The sequence below is a fragment of the Mobula hypostoma genome, chromosome 16 (genome assembly GCF_963921235.1).
Source record: "Mobula hypostoma chromosome 16, sMobHyp1.1, whole genome shotgun sequence".
NCBI classification, from domain to species: domain Eukaryota; kingdom Metazoa; phylum Chordata; class Chondrichthyes; order Myliobatiformes; family Myliobatidae; genus Mobula; species Mobula hypostoma.
The window spans coordinates 65,496,626-65,513,853 of record NC_086112.1 but is presented as its reverse complement, the minus strand read 5'-3'; the positions used below and the strand labels follow the sequence as shown (position 1 = coordinate 65,513,853).

The window sequence follows — 17,228 nt, the reverse complement described above, 5'->3', positions numbered from 1 at the left end:
CTTTTCAAAAATTCTTAGATACACAAAATCCCAAGAGATGTAAGCCCAAGCTTCAAACAAGAGAAAATCTGCGGATGCTGGAAATCCGAGCAACACACACAACATGCTGGAGGAGCTCAGCAGGCCAGGCAGCATCTATGGAAAAAGTACAGTCGATGTTTCGGGCTGAAACCCTTCAGCAGGACTGGAGAAAAAAAGCTGAGGAGTAGATTTGATAGGTGGGGGGGGAAAGAGGAGAGGGGAGAGAGAAACACCAGGTTATAGGTGAAAGTAGGAAGGGGAGGGATGAAACCCAGAGCTGGGAAGTTGATTGGTGAAAGAGACAGAAGGCCATGGAAGAAAAAAAAAGGCGGTGGGGGTGGGGTAGGAAGAGGTACCAGAGGGAGGGCAAGGAGATAACATGAGAAAGGGAAAAAGGGATGGGAAATGGTGAAGGGGGGGTGGGGGTGAGGCATTATTTTAAGTTAGAGAAATTGATTTTCATGCCATCAGGTTGGAGGCTACCCATACGGAATATAAGGTGTTGTTCCCCCAACCTAAGTCTGGCCTCATCATGACAATGGAGGAGGCCACGGATGGACATATCGGAAAGGGAATGGGAAGTGGAATTAAAATGGGTGGCCGCTGGGAGATCCCCCTTGTTCTGGCGGACGGAGCGTAGATGCTTGGCGAAGCGGTCTCCCAATGTACGTCAGGTCTCACCGATACACAGGAGGCCACACTGAGAGCACCAGAGTATATGACCCCAAGAGACTTTCAGGTGAAGTGTCGCCTTGCCTGGAAGGGCTGTTTGAGGCTCTAAATGGTAGTGAGGGAGGAGATGTAATCCCAAGATAAGAATTTTTAAGACATAATGAATTGACTGTGTTTTAGAATGTGATTGTCATAGAGCAGCAGATCACGGATACAGGCACTTTGGGCTAACCAGTCCAAACTGACTGCACTGCCATTATTAACAGGTGACTGCCTGTTCAGCAAACAAATCTCAAAGTTGCATAATTTACAACTTGTATATTCTTTGATCAAAAAAATGCACATTGAACCTTTTAATTATTACCATTTATAAATTTAGAAACCAAATCATATGGTAGAGATGTCTCAATAATTAAGAATTGTACTTTTAACATTAAATATGAAAATCACATTTTATTTACACTCACTGGATATCTGGTACGCCAGTCAACTGGGCAGCCGTAATCTTGCATTAACCAGGGGTGGGTTAGAAGATGTTTTACAGTGATCCTCTTCTTTGGATCTACCTGTGAGGAGGAATTAGAACTATAATGGCCATCCAAATATCTTTGAAAACGCAAAATAAATCAAACAAAATTTAAAATCACTGATATGCCTTCAGATCCAATTTAGTTAGTTATTAAATTTTGAAACCTTAAATTTAATGTGAATATTTATCAGTATAAATATTTTGAATTGCTGATGTTTGGCAACATAATTGCCCTTGCACTCCAGCAATGTTAAATTCAACTAATTGAAGGTGCTCTGGTGAAAGATCTGCACAAATCAATGCATAGTTTTCAAATTCTATGTTTTAAATGCCCATCTGATAGAAGCTTTTGGAAGTCACAATTCTTTGAAAATGTTGAGAGAAAAATAATTACATTTATTTTAAAGAATCTATCCAATTTACCTTTATCTCAATTGTAGATGCTCAATTGTATTGGATAAATTAATGTACATCTCAAACTAGCCTTTGTCAATTCATAAATTAAGCTGTAGGCATCACTCATGAGACCACTTAAGCAGAGTTGCAGGATTATATTGATTCAGGTAAAATACTGACAGTTGATATTAAGATAGTGGATTAGAGAACTCATGAACAATTAAATATTTTGTTCGTACATATTATCTATGATTAAGAACACTGTGGATGGCTACAGAAGAAATTGTGGAAGCCCTGGCATCATTGTTAGCCACAGATGATGTTGCAGTAAACTGAAGGGTAGCAAATGTGCTTTTATTTATGGAGGGAAACAGAGAAATACCCGAGAACTACAGACCAGTAAGTCTAATATCTGTAGTAGGTAAATTACTGGAGAGAATTCTGAGTGATGAGATATACGTACATCTGAAAAGATAGGGGTGGATTAAAGATAGTCAAGCATGGCTTTGTGCATGGAAGAGCATGAACCTGTTGAGCTTTTTGATAGTGTAAACAAGGATGAAGGCAGGGCAGCAGATGAGGTTTAGATGGAATTCAGTAAGTCCCTTGATGGCGATCCATATGCTCTGGAAAGTTAGATCATATGGAACCCAGGGAGAGCTGGCTATGTGGATACACAACTGGCTTGTTAAAAATCAGAGGATGATGATGGAAGGTTGCCTCTCAGACTGGTGACTCCTGACTAGTGGGGTGTTTAGGGGCTGGTGCTGGGTCCATTTTTAAAAAAATCATGAATATCAACTATTTGTATGAGAATGTACAAATCATGGTTAGTAAGTTTGCAGATGACACTACAACAGTTGGTATAGTTGGCAATGAAGGTTATCAAAAAATTAAGGGGAGGGGAATCTTGATCAACTGAATATGTAGGCCAACATATGGCAAATGGAGTTTATTTCAGATAAATGTGAGGTGTTGCATTTTGGAAAGTCAAACCAGATAGGGTTTTCACAGTGAATGGCAGAATCCTGCAGAGTGTCATGGAACAGAGGGACCTTGGAGTACAAATACATAGTTCACTGAATGCGGATTCACTGGTAGACTGGTCAGTGAAGGCAGCTATTTTATGCTGACCCATGTATGACATGGCCATGAGTAAGGTTAGGAGGTGTTGGTGCAGTTGTATAGGACGTTGCTGAGGTCAAAGGTGGAATATTGTGTTCAATTTTGGTCACACTGCTGTAAGAAAGATGTTATTAAACTGGAAGGAGTGCAGAAAATAATTACAAGGATGTTACCAGAATTTGAGGGACTGAGTTATAGGGTAGGTTAGGCAGGCTAGGACATAATTCATAGGATAAGACAGGAGTGTTCTTATAAATAGAGGCCATTTGTTGGTCAGGGTCTACCATTGATGTTGCAACCTAGTGGTCTATGTGTCGGTACACAAGCCAGGCAGTACGATATGGAGAGCAAGCTGTTGCCCATGCGGCATGCCCTCCCCCCCCCCCCCGCCAATGCAGCTGATGAATCCAAAGAAACAGCAGAGACCAATACAGTTCGGCTTCAGTGGCATCGCAAAAATAGCCAGTCAGCATTGAACTCAATGTAGGATTGCCTTAAGGACTCCAGAGGTGATCTTATAGAGGTGCATAAAATCATTGGGAGCATAGATAGGGTGAATACACCAGTCTTCCCCCCCCCCCCCTAGGGCTGGGTAATCAACAAGTAGAGCAAACAGATTTAAAGTGAGAGGGGAAACTTCAGTTTTAAATATATAAACACGAAGGGTGATATTGATGTGGGATGAGCTTCTCGAAGAAATGATTGAGGCAGGTACAATAAGACAGTTGAAAAGGTACATGGATTGGAAAGGTTTAGAATGGACCAAATGCTGGCAAATGGGACCTGCCTGGATGGGGCATCTGAGTTGGCATGGTCTAGCTGAGCCGAAAGGCCTGGTTCTATATATTGTGTAACTCTATGACTCACCCCCCCCCCCCCAAATTTCAATTATCCTGGATTATTTTCCCCGAAACAAGTGCAAAATAATTTACAACTTGGAATATTTCGGGCATTAAATCAGTATAGTTAAGTACATTTCATTATAACATATCTGTATTTCAAATTTGAAGTGCTTTTGACATGAATGTTTTTCCCCACATCTACAACTTGTAATATTGCTCCAAACACACCATCTATGAAGGTTTTCAACCTTTTCTGAATGAACCCCAATAAAGTATAAGATTTGTAATATAACACATGAAGATCTGACAGGGTAGATGGTGCCAGAGCGTTTCTGGTGGCTAGAGTGTCTGCAATTAGCAGTGAATAAGTGGTTATCAGTACAAGAGTCATTTACTTAAAAATTATGATGAAGCATTTTCTTCTCTCAAAAGCTGAGAATCTTTGGAACTCTAAACCAAAGTCAACTGTGGATACTGAGAACTTAAGTATTTTTAAGGATATAAATAAGGGTAAAATCAAGGCTTTTGGATCAGGTAGATAAATGGAGTATTCGCTGAAGATCAGAGCACCCATGAACTCACTGAACACTGCAGCAGGCTTAATGGCCCTAAAACTATTTTCTAATCCTTATAAATTTATGAATTTCATAAACTAAAATTGTGAATTAACATTCATTTAAAGAACGGAAGGCTAACAAAATGTTATTTATTCATCATTTTCCTCGGCTCAAGAGATTCTGATCCACTGTCTTGGTAAACAACCAAATACAATTGAAGTAAAGATTTCCTTCACTTGATGAAATAGCAGAGCAGGATGACCAAACAACATTAAAATCATTTAGGATCAAATGTCATGATAAATCTGTGGATTATTCTAATATTAAAAAAATCTCTGCTGTCAAAAACAAAACATCTGTAGAATCAAATTAAAAATAAATTTCAAAAATGATCTTTGGCCTTTTTTTTTTAATTTAAAAGGTATTAGAACAATCTATAGAATCAGGTGCCCAAAGGTGCTTTGATACACTTCAGTATCTTAGTTTCATAGCAAGTGGGACATTTAAGCAATGCTGTACCAAAACTCCAACTAGAAATAGGACAATCTAAGCAGGGAATAGTGTAATCCCAAGAACAAGGTGGTCACTTTTTTCTCCTTTTTTGCCAGAATACTGCCTGATCTTCATAGTTGTATAATTTACATATAAATCAGGAAAAGTGGTCAATTATTGTTTTACATTATATTGCTATTGAATATAACTTAATTAAATAGCCATAGAATACACCTAGGAAAAGAATTAAGTTATTCACTTTTAGATTAAAATCTATTTTTAAAAGAAAACAAAAATGTAAAATGTATCAGTATTTTGGATTGATGCTGATTCTTATGAATGTTGATTTTCTGACATGACCATTGTATTGCAGAGGCTATGCGAGGGGTGACTGATAAGTTTGGGGCCTAAGGTAGGAGTCAATTTTAGAAAACCCAACACATTTATTTTTCCTACATTTACACACTTAGTCCAGCGGTCATGGAGCATACTGATCCCTTCTTTGTAGAAGTCGGCGTCTTGGACCTCCAGGAGATGAGTTATTAACTACAAACTTCCTGCATTTTCACTCAGAGTTGAACTGCATGTGCATGTAGCAAGAGCTGTATAACTCATCTCCTTCTACCTTAGGCCACGAACTTATCAATCACCCCTGCTGTGGACCACTTTCTGGAGGTCCAAGATGCCGACTTCTACAAAGAAGGGATCCGTATGCTCCATGACCGCTGGACTAAGTGTGTACATGTAGGAGGGGACTATGTTGAAAAATAAATGTGCCAGGTTTTCTAAAATAGACTCCTTCTATGTTAGGCCACGAACTTGTATTTGCCAGCTGGCAGTCTCTGAGTTTTGGTGTTTTTAACAGGTAAAGTGTTAAGAGTTACTTTATATCTGGGCTACCATACAGAGACTATACTCTTACATTCCCATTTGGGAAGCTCTAAATCTATTTTTGTTGAAGAGATAAATTTTGCTGAAGGTAAAGAACGTTGGCAGTATTTAAAATATACAGCGTTGAGTAATTTAAAAGTGGCCACTGCTAATGCTATCAAGACATATGCAGTATGTAATAAACTACACAATAAATATAACACCTGAGAGGAAATAAAACCGCACACTTTTCAAGTTTCTTAAAACACTTCAAAACAGATTTCAAGAAGTTGATGTAATAGAATTCTACCTGTAACATTTGATTCAAAATCAGTACACTTGCAGGTGAGAGCCAGTTGGGTATGTTATATTTTCCCCTCTGCAAAAAGAAAAGTAAGTTGAAATGTTTGTTTTAAGTATGTTCAATATTCCTCAAACAGCCAAAGGTTCAATATGCCGAAAGGAATAACAAGTTATCAAGCTGAAGGCACAATGGCAAAAATCAAACTACTTTTCTGTTGTGTGCTTTAAAGGAATCAGACGATAACAAATCTGAGATAAGAAGCTACAGTGCAAAAACTTGAGTCATATGCATTAAAAGTTCAAGGAATTGAAGGATTGAAGGAGTGAAGGCATGATTAAACTGGTAGACTGCAAATCAATAATATTGAAGCTGTTGGGCATTAGATAAAGCCTGAAAAAAATTTAAGGATTAAGAATGGAAAGAATATGACATTTGCACTGCATGCTTATCATCTCTTATTCATTGAGATATATTTGCTCCAACACAAAAAAATAGTTTTGCATACAGGGCAAACAAGTACAAGACTAAATTCCTGCTTGTATTTTTGGATCCATTCAATTTTTAACTGATTCTCAATTCTAAAAGGAAGCTATCAATTAAAACACAAATCTTCTCAGAAGGGTTATGTAGATACTTTTTCAATTAACATTCGGCCGGCTGGTGGCACAATGGAAACAAAATCTTATGCAAATTCCCTGCACTTCACCTTCATTATACAATTTCTTGCATGGATAAATTTCCATAGTGCCCATTAGTTGCTTACACCTTGTACTTGAACGTCCTTTATCAGAGTTAGCAACCTTCTTGTTAGGCTATCTCTGGGATCGAGGATGACCTGATTCCCCTCTGAATTTGTGCACCTCAAAGTGAAAATGAGGCCAAATATGGGAAACCCCATTGCCTGATTGGAGCAGGCAGATTATTATTTAGAAATGCAGCACAAAGAGCCCATGCCACCCGATTACACTTATGTGACCAGTTAACTACTAACCTGTACACCATTGGAATATGGGAGGAAACTGGAGCACCTGGAGGAAACCCGCACAGTCACAGGGAGAATGTTTGAACTTCTTACAGCCAACAGTACAATTGAATCCGGGTCACAGTAATTGCATTACATTAACTGCTACTCTATCCTGCCACACCAGATGAGTCGTTTATGGAGTTTCCTTATGTAGGAATTACAGGGCTTCAATGACTCTGAAACAAACTTTAGGTTCTCAATAAGGGTAGGGATGATTGAGTGAGTGAGGATGTTGCAGTTTCTTACCCCCAACCACCTCCCTCCCTTCTTAGGAGATTTTAAGCACATCCTTGAATTGTTCCCTTTGTCCATCAGATAATTTCTCAAGCACTTGCATTCATACAACTTTTGTTTTTAGTTATGACATTGTGTGGATTATAAGAACAGATCTTTAATTTGCACAAGTTGTGCAAGTTAGTCCAAATTCTACTATAATTCTGTTCTGTCATTTACAGAAGATCAATTGACATGTTGTTGAGCAGCCCAAAAGATCTGGTTTATTGCACTGGCTAGAATAAAGAGAAGGCAGGGATGTGCTTATGCAAAATGTATAGATAATTGAAGAAAAAGAATTTACCATTATTTTCCTGTATAGAGTCACCATATTATCATCATCAAATGGGAGAAATCCACAAAGTAGTGCATACAAGAGGATCCCCATGCTCCAGATATCTGCCTGATGTTTTAAATTGAAAAAGGGAAATTACTGAGAGCATCTTCTTCATCTTAAACTTTCAGACATCATAACTGTGACACAGGTAATCATAATATTGTGTAACACCATCATTTACTAGCTTTATTCAAATAAGAAAATTTCATCAGATCATTTGAACATTCATTTTTCAAATCAAAGTATGCTCAATTTCCCTCAAAACTACTGAGGAACATACTTAACAAAAGAGCCCAGCCTTCACTTTCTACCATTCCAGAAATCATATTAAAATCTCAAATAATAAGGTTTTGGGCCAAAGTGTTGACTATTTATTCCCTTCCACAGATGGTGCCTGACTTGCTGAGTTCCTCCAGCATTTTGTGTAGGTTTACCGACATTTATTTGCTTTGAACAACTTAAATGTGGTTATCAGTTCACCTACCTGGTGCAGACTCTCACATCATTCCACATTATGCTCCATTCAGTATTTTTCTGTCCACTTGCTTAATCTATAGTTTATTGCAGCTTCCTCAAACCTAACTTTTCCAGCTGACTTGGTATCATCAACTAACTTAGTTATATTAATGACTTATACAAAGGAAATGTTAAGTGTGAATAGCTGAGTGCCCAGGATTAATTTTGTAGCATCCATGAATCGGTGTTTGCCATCTTGAAAGTAGCTAGTTTATCCCTACTTTCTATGCATGAATCAATATTAAAAAATAATTTTAATTCTAACAAGCTAATAATATATTGCCCTACCAAATGGCTTTTGAAAATCCATAGATCTACTGGTTATTTTTCCTTCATGAAATTACATCATCCTCATTATAACTAATAATAATGACTTTTGAAAATGCATCTTCTTTCTAGATCTCACAAGCTAGAGGGTGAAAGAGAACCTGAAAAAGATAGAAGATTCTGAGGAATCTTGACAAGGTGGGTGTGGAAAGGATTTTTCCACTTGAGACATAATATAGAACTGGGGCGGGATCTTAAAAATAAAGTGCTTGCCATTTAGGACACAGAGAAGGTTTTTTTTTCTGAATAGCATGAGACTTTGTAACTCTCTTCCTTGGAGGGTGATGGAAGAATCAGCTTTCAATATTTTAAAGAGAGAGCTAGATAGATTGTTAATAAAGAAGCAGGTGAAACTGGAATAAAAATTGAAGAATTGTTCAGATCAGCCATGACCTTATTGAATGGCAGAGCATCCCCAAGGGACAGAATAACCTCATCTTGCTTCTATATAACCACATAACAATCACAGCACGGAAACAGGCCATCTCAGCTCTTCTAGTCCGTGCCGAACGCTACTCTCACCTAGTCCCACCGACCTGCACTCAGCCCATAACCCTCCATTCCTTTCCTGTCCAACTTGTAATTTGTAGTATTGTGTGACTATAGGTGAAACATTAAGAGATCCAAAGATTTTTTTAAAAACTTCTTCCCACTGCCCTTTGAAACAAGGAGACACCGTTCAAGGATTAGAAGGCAATCATTTAAAACAAGGATATGCAGGTTTTTCTCACGGTGGTTGACAAATCTCTGAAATATCCTAACCATTGAGGTTGTGAAGGCTTATTTAAAAAAAAAGTAAGACAAATTTTTGAAAATGAGGGTTAGAGGGCTGTGGGGACTGGCACTTGAGAAAAAGCTTTGGGAAGATCAGATATAATTACATACATTGTGGGAAGGTTTGAGGAGATGAATGAATTGTTGCTGCTTCTATTTTCTTGTGTTCTTAAATAAGAGTATTTTTACTTTGCTACTTTGCACATCATTGGAAAACAAAGACATGTTTTTGGAAGAAAAACAAATTTAAAATTATCATTCATTGACTGGAAGATTTTGCACTACATTAAACTTCTGCCACGATTGGGCATCCAATCGAGATTTCTGGGAGAGAATGGAATAGATCAAAGAATTCACTAAAGGAGCAAAAGAATTACCAGCATGAGGAAAGACGGGAATAAAATACTGTTTAAAGTTTTAGTATTTAAATATAAAATACACTAATAAAATGCATCACTCACCTCAGAACCAATATAAGCTTTGCCTTGAATAAGTTCAGGAGCTGCATAGGCAGGGCTACCACAGCAAGTTGTTAACTGGTAACTCAAACCACCCTACAGCAAAGAGAATCTGTAAGTTAATGTCTGTATTTGCCACAACAATACCTATTCTTCAAATCTTCATATAATTCAATACACATTTCCTTAATTTTATTCTCTATTGTTACTTTACTCCCCAAAGTGGTTTCTTTATAGTACAGCAAAACAAGGAGGTAAAAAATATAAAAAAAATAATGGAAAGTCTCAGCAGGGCATGTGGTGCATGTGGTATCTGTGGAAAGTGAAAATGCTAAATGGCTTCAGATGATAGATCCTTCATTACACCTAGGTAAGAGAAATTAATCTGGGTACCAGGAACACATTGGTGAAACCAAGAGAATTTTTCCCATAGAGTGAACATATATGGCAGTCAGGCAGAAAGTGCTATAGTTGTGTAATTTGTTGAAGTGCCTTTGGCATTCTGAGACACTTTCAGCAGGTCAACTGTGCACAGAGAAGCAAAGGAAAAGGGATGGTAAGTGAAAATAGTCCTTATATTGACAGGAAGAAGTACGTCAGCTGTTTCAGAAAAATAAGTGAAGAATGAGCATTTTGGAACTATAAAAGATTGTACATACCTTGGGCTTTGCACACAGGCCAAAATCAATCAGCTTCAAATTATGATCTTCATCAATCAGTAGATTTTCCTATGTTCAAGAATACTAGATAACGTTACAAATACAGAAATTGAAATGTTCATCTTACATCAAGGATTAGCTTTTAGAATCAGAAAACTCTGCTCATCTAAAACATGTAAAGTAGAATGCCTTTTTACAGCTACATGTTCTACTGTTGCAAATCCCGTTCTATCAAATCGATTTTAAGTTATTACATTTTGCTAAAATGACCTTCACATAGGTGCCACATGTTATTCTAGAAATGTTCTGCTTTTATATTCCTATTTCAGAGTGGCAAAGTCAAGATGTCAAAAGAGGAAAAAAAAAAGAGGCACCCATAATATAACAGTTGAGAAGCAAAGTCTGCTGGCAATCCATTTGAGTTTTCTTAAATAGTTATTCTTGACTACCCTCCTCACTCAAAATATTTGCAAAACCTTTTAAGAGACATCATCTACATTGTTCATGCCTTGGCAAAATCCTACCTCTTCCAGCCAAAATCAAAATTACCCAAATGATAACTAGGGTCCTAACATACCCAAGAAAATAAGCACTGAGAGTTTGACAATATTACGAGAGTTCTATTGCTGGCGAGTGAAGAAAATATACTAGTTTTGGTGTCTCTAGTTTAAAGAAGCAAAATAGCAGCTAGGCTCTGCATTCCTGTCAACTTTCCAATCTTAATAGAAAATAGAACCAATCCAATTTATGTCCAATCACAAATCTATACCCTATTGCAGAATTACAATGTAGTCATTATAACATGCTCATCCACCCTCTTTGCATCATCGGCAAACTTTGAATCTTTCAGGTCATTACTGTAAATAGTAAAGAACCGAGGGCCGATTGGGCTAAATCCAGCCTGAAAATGACGGACTTATTCCCACTCTATTTTCAATCTGACAGTCTGTTTTCAATACAAGCTAAAACACTTCTTCCAATACCTTGGGCTCTTAATTTATAAAAAAGCCTCTTGTGAAACCTCGTTAAATGCCTTTTGGAAATATAGATACACCACACCTGCAGGTTCCCCTTTTACAACTCTCCCTGTCACAATCTTGTTCCTTTCTTCTCAGATCCATTTTTTAAAAAGATATACAGTCATTTATCAATTTTTTTCCTGATTCATAGTTTCTTGAAAATTAAAGATAGTCTTTTATGTTGGTTTAAGAACATATTGTTCCAGAAAATTTGCAAATACATTGTAAAGAAAGCCCACTGCTTTTCAGTTTGGAGTTCTGCTTTCCCGAATATTTTTAACTCTCCAGTTATTGCAGGTACTCCATATTTGCAGTCTTAATCTTTGTGTATCCCAACGCTTGATCAGTAGTAACATAGACCACATCACCTTTTCTCATCACTTTCTGCTCCACCTTGCAGCCTGAATTTGCTGCTGAATTCGTGGAATTCTTTTCTCTTCTACATTTTTACCTTCAAAAATTTATACGGCCTGTTCACATCTATTGGCATTGCCCTCCAACAAATTAATTCCATCTCACTGTTTGACTTACATACCTTTTCAAAAAGTTTTGTAACTTGGATCATTTGTACCCTAGCTATATCGTGTCTGTAGCTAGCCTTAGCACTATGTACTTCAAAAACATTTATAAGAAATGAAACAAACTATATAAAAATGATATCTTAACAAAAGAATGCTTTCTGCTTTTTGCCTGAAGTTTTCTAAACATGTGAATTGCACAGTAACTGTATTTATTTATTGAGATACAGCATGGAATAGAGCCATTCAGCTCTTTGAGTCGTGCCACCCAGCAATCCCTCAATTTAATCCTAGTTTAAACATGGGACAGTTTACAATGAACAATTAACCTACCAACCAGTACATCTTTGGACTGTGGGAGGAAACCAGAGCACCCGGAGGAAACCGATATGGAGAACATACAAAGTTCTTACAGGAACTGGTGGGAGTTAAACCTGGGTTGTTGATACTGTAAAACCTTGTGCTAATCACTACGTCACTGTGCATCATTTGTTCCAACTCTAAAGTTATTTGCTTATCTTTGTTTGACTAATGTAACACCTGTGTAGCACCACTCTTATCGTGTGTGACTAGTCGTTGCACTCTTTAGAGAAAATCAAATTACACTAGGTGCTAATAGGCCATCAGGAGAGCTCAGGTATCAGAAGGAGGCAGTGAATAGAAACCACACTTTTCTGGAAATAAGGTTTTGTTTATAAGGAAAAATCAATATGTACAAAATATTTACATGTGCAAGACCAATTCAAAATTCAAACATTCTGTTTACATTCCAAATCTTAGATATCAACAAAAGCCAAATTCCTGTTTAGTTAGAATCAGTGATATTCATTAGAATACTCTTTGTTACTCCAATTTCTCGAACTAATTGGATCTAGTGTTATTCTCTGTTTAAAAGTTTACAGACTAAACTTCCTTTTTTACTTATCCCTAGTTTGTTAGAAAACCAAATATAATTCCTAATCTCAAGTATTATAGTTAACTTCCGTTTCAGTTCCAGGCAGCATATCTACAAGTTTAAATTCAATTTCAAAAATTATATATATAGTTTAACTCCTTTCATAAATGTTCCAACATCACAACTCTTAAACCAAGTAAACCTCATTCAGTAACTTATCAAATTCTGTACAAAAATAATCAGTTCTTGTAGAAAATCAAATTTGGATTCCTCAAATGAAAATAACTTATACATCCAACTGTACTAAAACCTCTGCGTCATTACACATTTCCTTCCCGCGCTGGTTCTTCATCTGGGTGGCTTGCCATCTAGTTCATTGGATGAAATAGTTGATCATCCAAGGCAAGTTAATTCACAAACTTGTACAAAACTTGACCAAATGCCTTGGTATAATTTTGCAGAAGTAATTCCCAACTACACCATAGGGATTTTGGACACTGGTCTCTGCCGATATTGTCTTGTTAAATCTGCTGTGTGTTATAGCCGTAGCTTCAATAAATCTTTTATCGCCATTATCTCTTCTCCAGGGATTTCACCCTGAGGATTTCAAGTTAGTAGGGTAAAGATACTCACTACTAATTACACTCTTAACAGTTCATGTCTTCAGGTTCTAATCAATGCTGCGTTTTTCTCCTTGTCCGTCCTGTGTCCAGCCCGCCCCTCCCTCGCACAGCGTTTAAAGAAAATAAATAAATCGGTAAACCTCATTTTCATCCTTCCGCAGGTAGAACTAACATTATAATTTTGGGTTCAATTAACCTGGATCACACTAAGTTCCATGAAGAGTCTACTGACAAATAGTTCAGACATTTCTCCACATCACACAACCCTTCTTAACCTTTTAGCTAACAGCTTAATCTATCTTATTCAGGTTAGGCTTGTTGATGCACCTGCAATTCCTTCTTGTCCCAATTCTACAGGAAATATTTCATGAGAGAGAACCATTCCACCCCATCTCCCTCCCTCCTGCAAAATCCTTTAGCTGTTACATTTCCTGTTCAGTTTGCCCAATGCCAACTTGCAAAGTTTGGTTAATAAGCCCAGCAACTTAATTTATTTAAGAATTCCAATTCTAGACATTCCCTCACTCAGACCATCTTTTCCTTCCAAATATTGTTGGTCCTAACATAAAGCACAACAACTGGATCTTTTCCCTTGTTGCAAGCACAGTTAAATCTCTTATCCTAAAATGTAGGGAACAACATCGCTGTAACCGTCAATTGTGTCTGCAAAGGATGTTTCCAAAGGAATGCCAATGATCTACACATCATCATATCGCAATGTGAATGGACAAACTATAATTGTCATTTTCACCATTTTAAGAAGGGCCAGAAAGGAATAGTAGAAAAGTCCTATTTAAAAAATGATTACTGTTGTTCATAAACTAAATGATTCGGTGTAAACCTTTTGCCCAAATTTCCCCTGCTCTTTCTTAAATTCACTATCGAATTCTATTATATTGAACTATGTATTGTTGAGATTTACACTGGTCAGTTAATTTACTACAGAGATGTCCATTTTAATACTGAAAGTATATTTTAAAAGGTATTTTAAATATCAGCATGAAAACTGCATGTGTATCTGACCTGAAAATGAGGATGAAGGGTGACGAAAAAATAATGATGCCACAGTGTATTCAAGTTAATATGACACTCAACCTTTCAGGAACTAACAAGGACAGCAGTTAAACTATTAGAATAATTATCCAGAGCCAACTGGGAAACATGTTTAAATATCACCACGACAGTTAGGGAATTTAAATTATAGTTAATTGAATAAGATAAAATTGAAAGTGACCATGAAATGACTTGATCCTATAAGATAATTAGTTTTACATAAATCACAAAATACAATAAAAGAATAAAGCCAAAAGGCAACTCAAGGATCAAGGCAATGGTAAACATGGCATCATGTTCTCAAAGTTAATTAGTGTCTAATGTCACTAACATTCCTCCATTCAGGAGTGTGCAATTTCTTCCAATGTGCTTGTGTGCACCTGAGTAAATAATCATTAAAAAAAATCATTGTGGAGCTGGAGCAGTAACCCATTACCCTGAGTTCCAATCCCACCATGGTGAAAAAGTGATATCAGAAATTCTCAACATGTCAAGTCTGTTGAGAGAAATAACAAAGCTGTCCTGTTCCACAGTACCCGTTCAGTCTTCTATACTGGTGCTTCAAATATTGCTCTCTCTACAGATGCTACCTGACCTGCTGAGTATTAACAGCACTTTTCTGTTTACTTCACTTTCTCAATGTCTGCAGTTTTTTTGCTTTCTAATTATTATTTTGTTGAATTTAGAGAAAAAAAATCTACAAAAGCTGTCTGATTGTAGCATAAACACAACCTTCACCTTACACCTTCAGTCAGGTGAATCATATTTAGCCATGTAGAACTCTCCTTCCACAGTACATAGCTGACCTTATGTCCATTAGTACTTGTAAACACAACTGCCAGCATTGCAGCTTTCCTTATAAGAAACCTGATGTATTAACTTCAATCAATTTGATTATTGGTGATTTATAAATTTATAAGGTAATTTATAAATACGCACCGGTTTAAGATCTCGATGAGCATAGCCCTGGCTGTGAACATAAGCTACAGCCGATACAATCTGTCGGAAAAAAATTCGAGCTTCCTCTTCTGATAAACGGTCTTTTGCAATAATGTAGTCGAACAATTCTCCACCAGGGCAGTACTGGAATAAGGTGAAAGAATGTTGAGCACAAAGATTGTGTTTTAAAAAGTATGCAGTTGTTAGTGCTCTAGAAGCACGATTTTGCAACTTGATTCTTACAAATGTCTGCTGTAAGGTCACCTGATGAGTAGTGATCATTCCAGATCACCAGGATAATGCAATTCCTTCCAACATGCTTCTATGAGCAATCATAGAATAGGATTGGATTTCCTGCTTATTGCCAAAGCCTTTCTGACCATTTGTGATTGGCTGTGTCCCAAACAGTCTTGACTGCAGTGAAGAACCACTCATAGTTCACTTGTAATTGATGAGGTCAAATGGCTCAGAAAAAAATAGGGGAAAAAAATAATCTAGCAGAGCAGGACTCTTGAGATCAGGCCTATGATAGCCTAGGATCAGGTCCAGACACTTGGGACAAAGGATGGGACAGTCAGGTAAACAGAAAGCATGAGTGTGCCTCCATTCAATCAATAGTCCAAATGCATCAGCTCATCTGATTGCCAGTGTCATTACTTATCCTTTGATGCATGGATCAGGAAATTTTTTACAGGTCTGAGAAGCTATAGGAGGCTTCAGCATTACACCAGAAAGCTGTTGGATTTGCAGGTGGCTGTTAAGAAAGTAATCAACCGTATGCACTAGCCATTTGCCCATCTCCTAGTGAGAAACCTTTAAATTCAAGTGGTTACAAATGTAACTGCCAGCAGGCTATTGTAATATGTGCTCTGTGATAAACTGGACTTGCCTCAGGCAAAGGAATAATTTACATTTGAGCAATATCTTTTACAGAGAAGGTGCTTCACGGGGAATGTTATCGAACAAAACTTGACAAGCCAATTACAGTGATATTATGACACATAAAAGAGATAAAAGCTTTTTTGAAAGATTGGTCAAGGTTCATAAAAATTTTAAAAGGTGTTTAAGAGGTGAAGGCAGCTGAAGGAACAGACATCAATGCTGAGTGATTAAAATCAGGAATAAACAAAGCCAGAATCAGAAGAATGCAAATATCACCAAGAACTGTGAGTTGAAGAGATAACAGAACAAGGAATGAAGTTATGTCAGAATTTGAAAGCTCAAATGAGAATTATTAAAAATTTGCAGTTTCAAGATGGAAGCCAAAATTCAGTCATTTAGCCTGGTGTTATGATAAACAAACAGTGCAACATGGGATACATGTTATTCCTTACAATAATAACAAAGAATATTTTGAGGAAGCCAACTGTCAATTTATTAAATTGATCTACAGCAAATGAAGTGATATTTGTTATGCTTTCAGCTATACGTAGGCACTGTTAAGCAATAACTTAATCACTGAATATCAACTGAAAAAAAAGGGCAACCTCTACAGGGAATCCTGTCTGTATCTTCAACCAGGGTGGAGTATCTTCGATGGGATAAGAGGTTAAAAACTGTTTCATGCAACATATTCCTTATTATCTGCTTCCATTGAATTCAGTGCATTCAAATTTCAAATGTAGAGGACTCTACATTCTACAGTTTCAGATATTTAATGGATTTGATTAAGGAATAAATTCTAGCCAGTCAAAACTTTAAAGGCACAAGTTAAATCATTTAAATTCAATGTTAAATCTCATTTAGAAAGTGAGACATTAAGCATAACAGGCAAAGGCAAGGAAAATGACTTGCAATAAATAAAATCTGAAGGAATGGAAAATTACTAAGCTTGGGTCAAAACCTGCACTATAGCGTCACTGGTGGTGCCAAAACAAAACTGTACCATTCTTCTGATCAGGCTTCAGCAGAAACGCATCCCTTGCATAAACTCACCAATCCCAACAATCTGAATATACTTGAATATTTTGAATTCTTTTATACCAAATATATTAATACAATTTTC

General features: G+C 37.0%; 1 protein-coding gene across 2 annotated transcripts in view; it reads right to left on the bottom strand.

The window, feature by feature from the left end:
- melk (maternal embryonic leucine zipper kinase) overlaps nt 1–17,228 on the bottom strand; it is a 95,597-nt gene that overhangs the window by 47,142 nt on the left and 31,227 nt on the right. Inside the window, exons 5-10 of one of the 2 annotated variants that reach the window (XM_063069220.1) lie at nt 15,224–15,367; nt 10,177–10,245; nt 9,521–9,613; nt 7,410–7,508; nt 5,815–5,883; nt 1,161–1,259 (exon numbers count right to left, since the gene is read on the bottom strand). In XM_063069220.1, coding sequence (XP_062925290.1) covers nt 1,161–1,259; nt 5,815–5,883; nt 7,410–7,508; nt 9,521–9,613; nt 10,177–10,245; nt 15,224–15,367 — 573 coding nt within the window. The remainder of the gene's footprint in view (nt 1–1,160; nt 1,260–5,814; nt 5,884–7,409; nt 7,509–9,520; nt 9,614–10,176; nt 10,246–15,223; nt 15,368–17,228) is intronic. The other variant, XM_063069221.1, reaches the window with a different exon arrangement.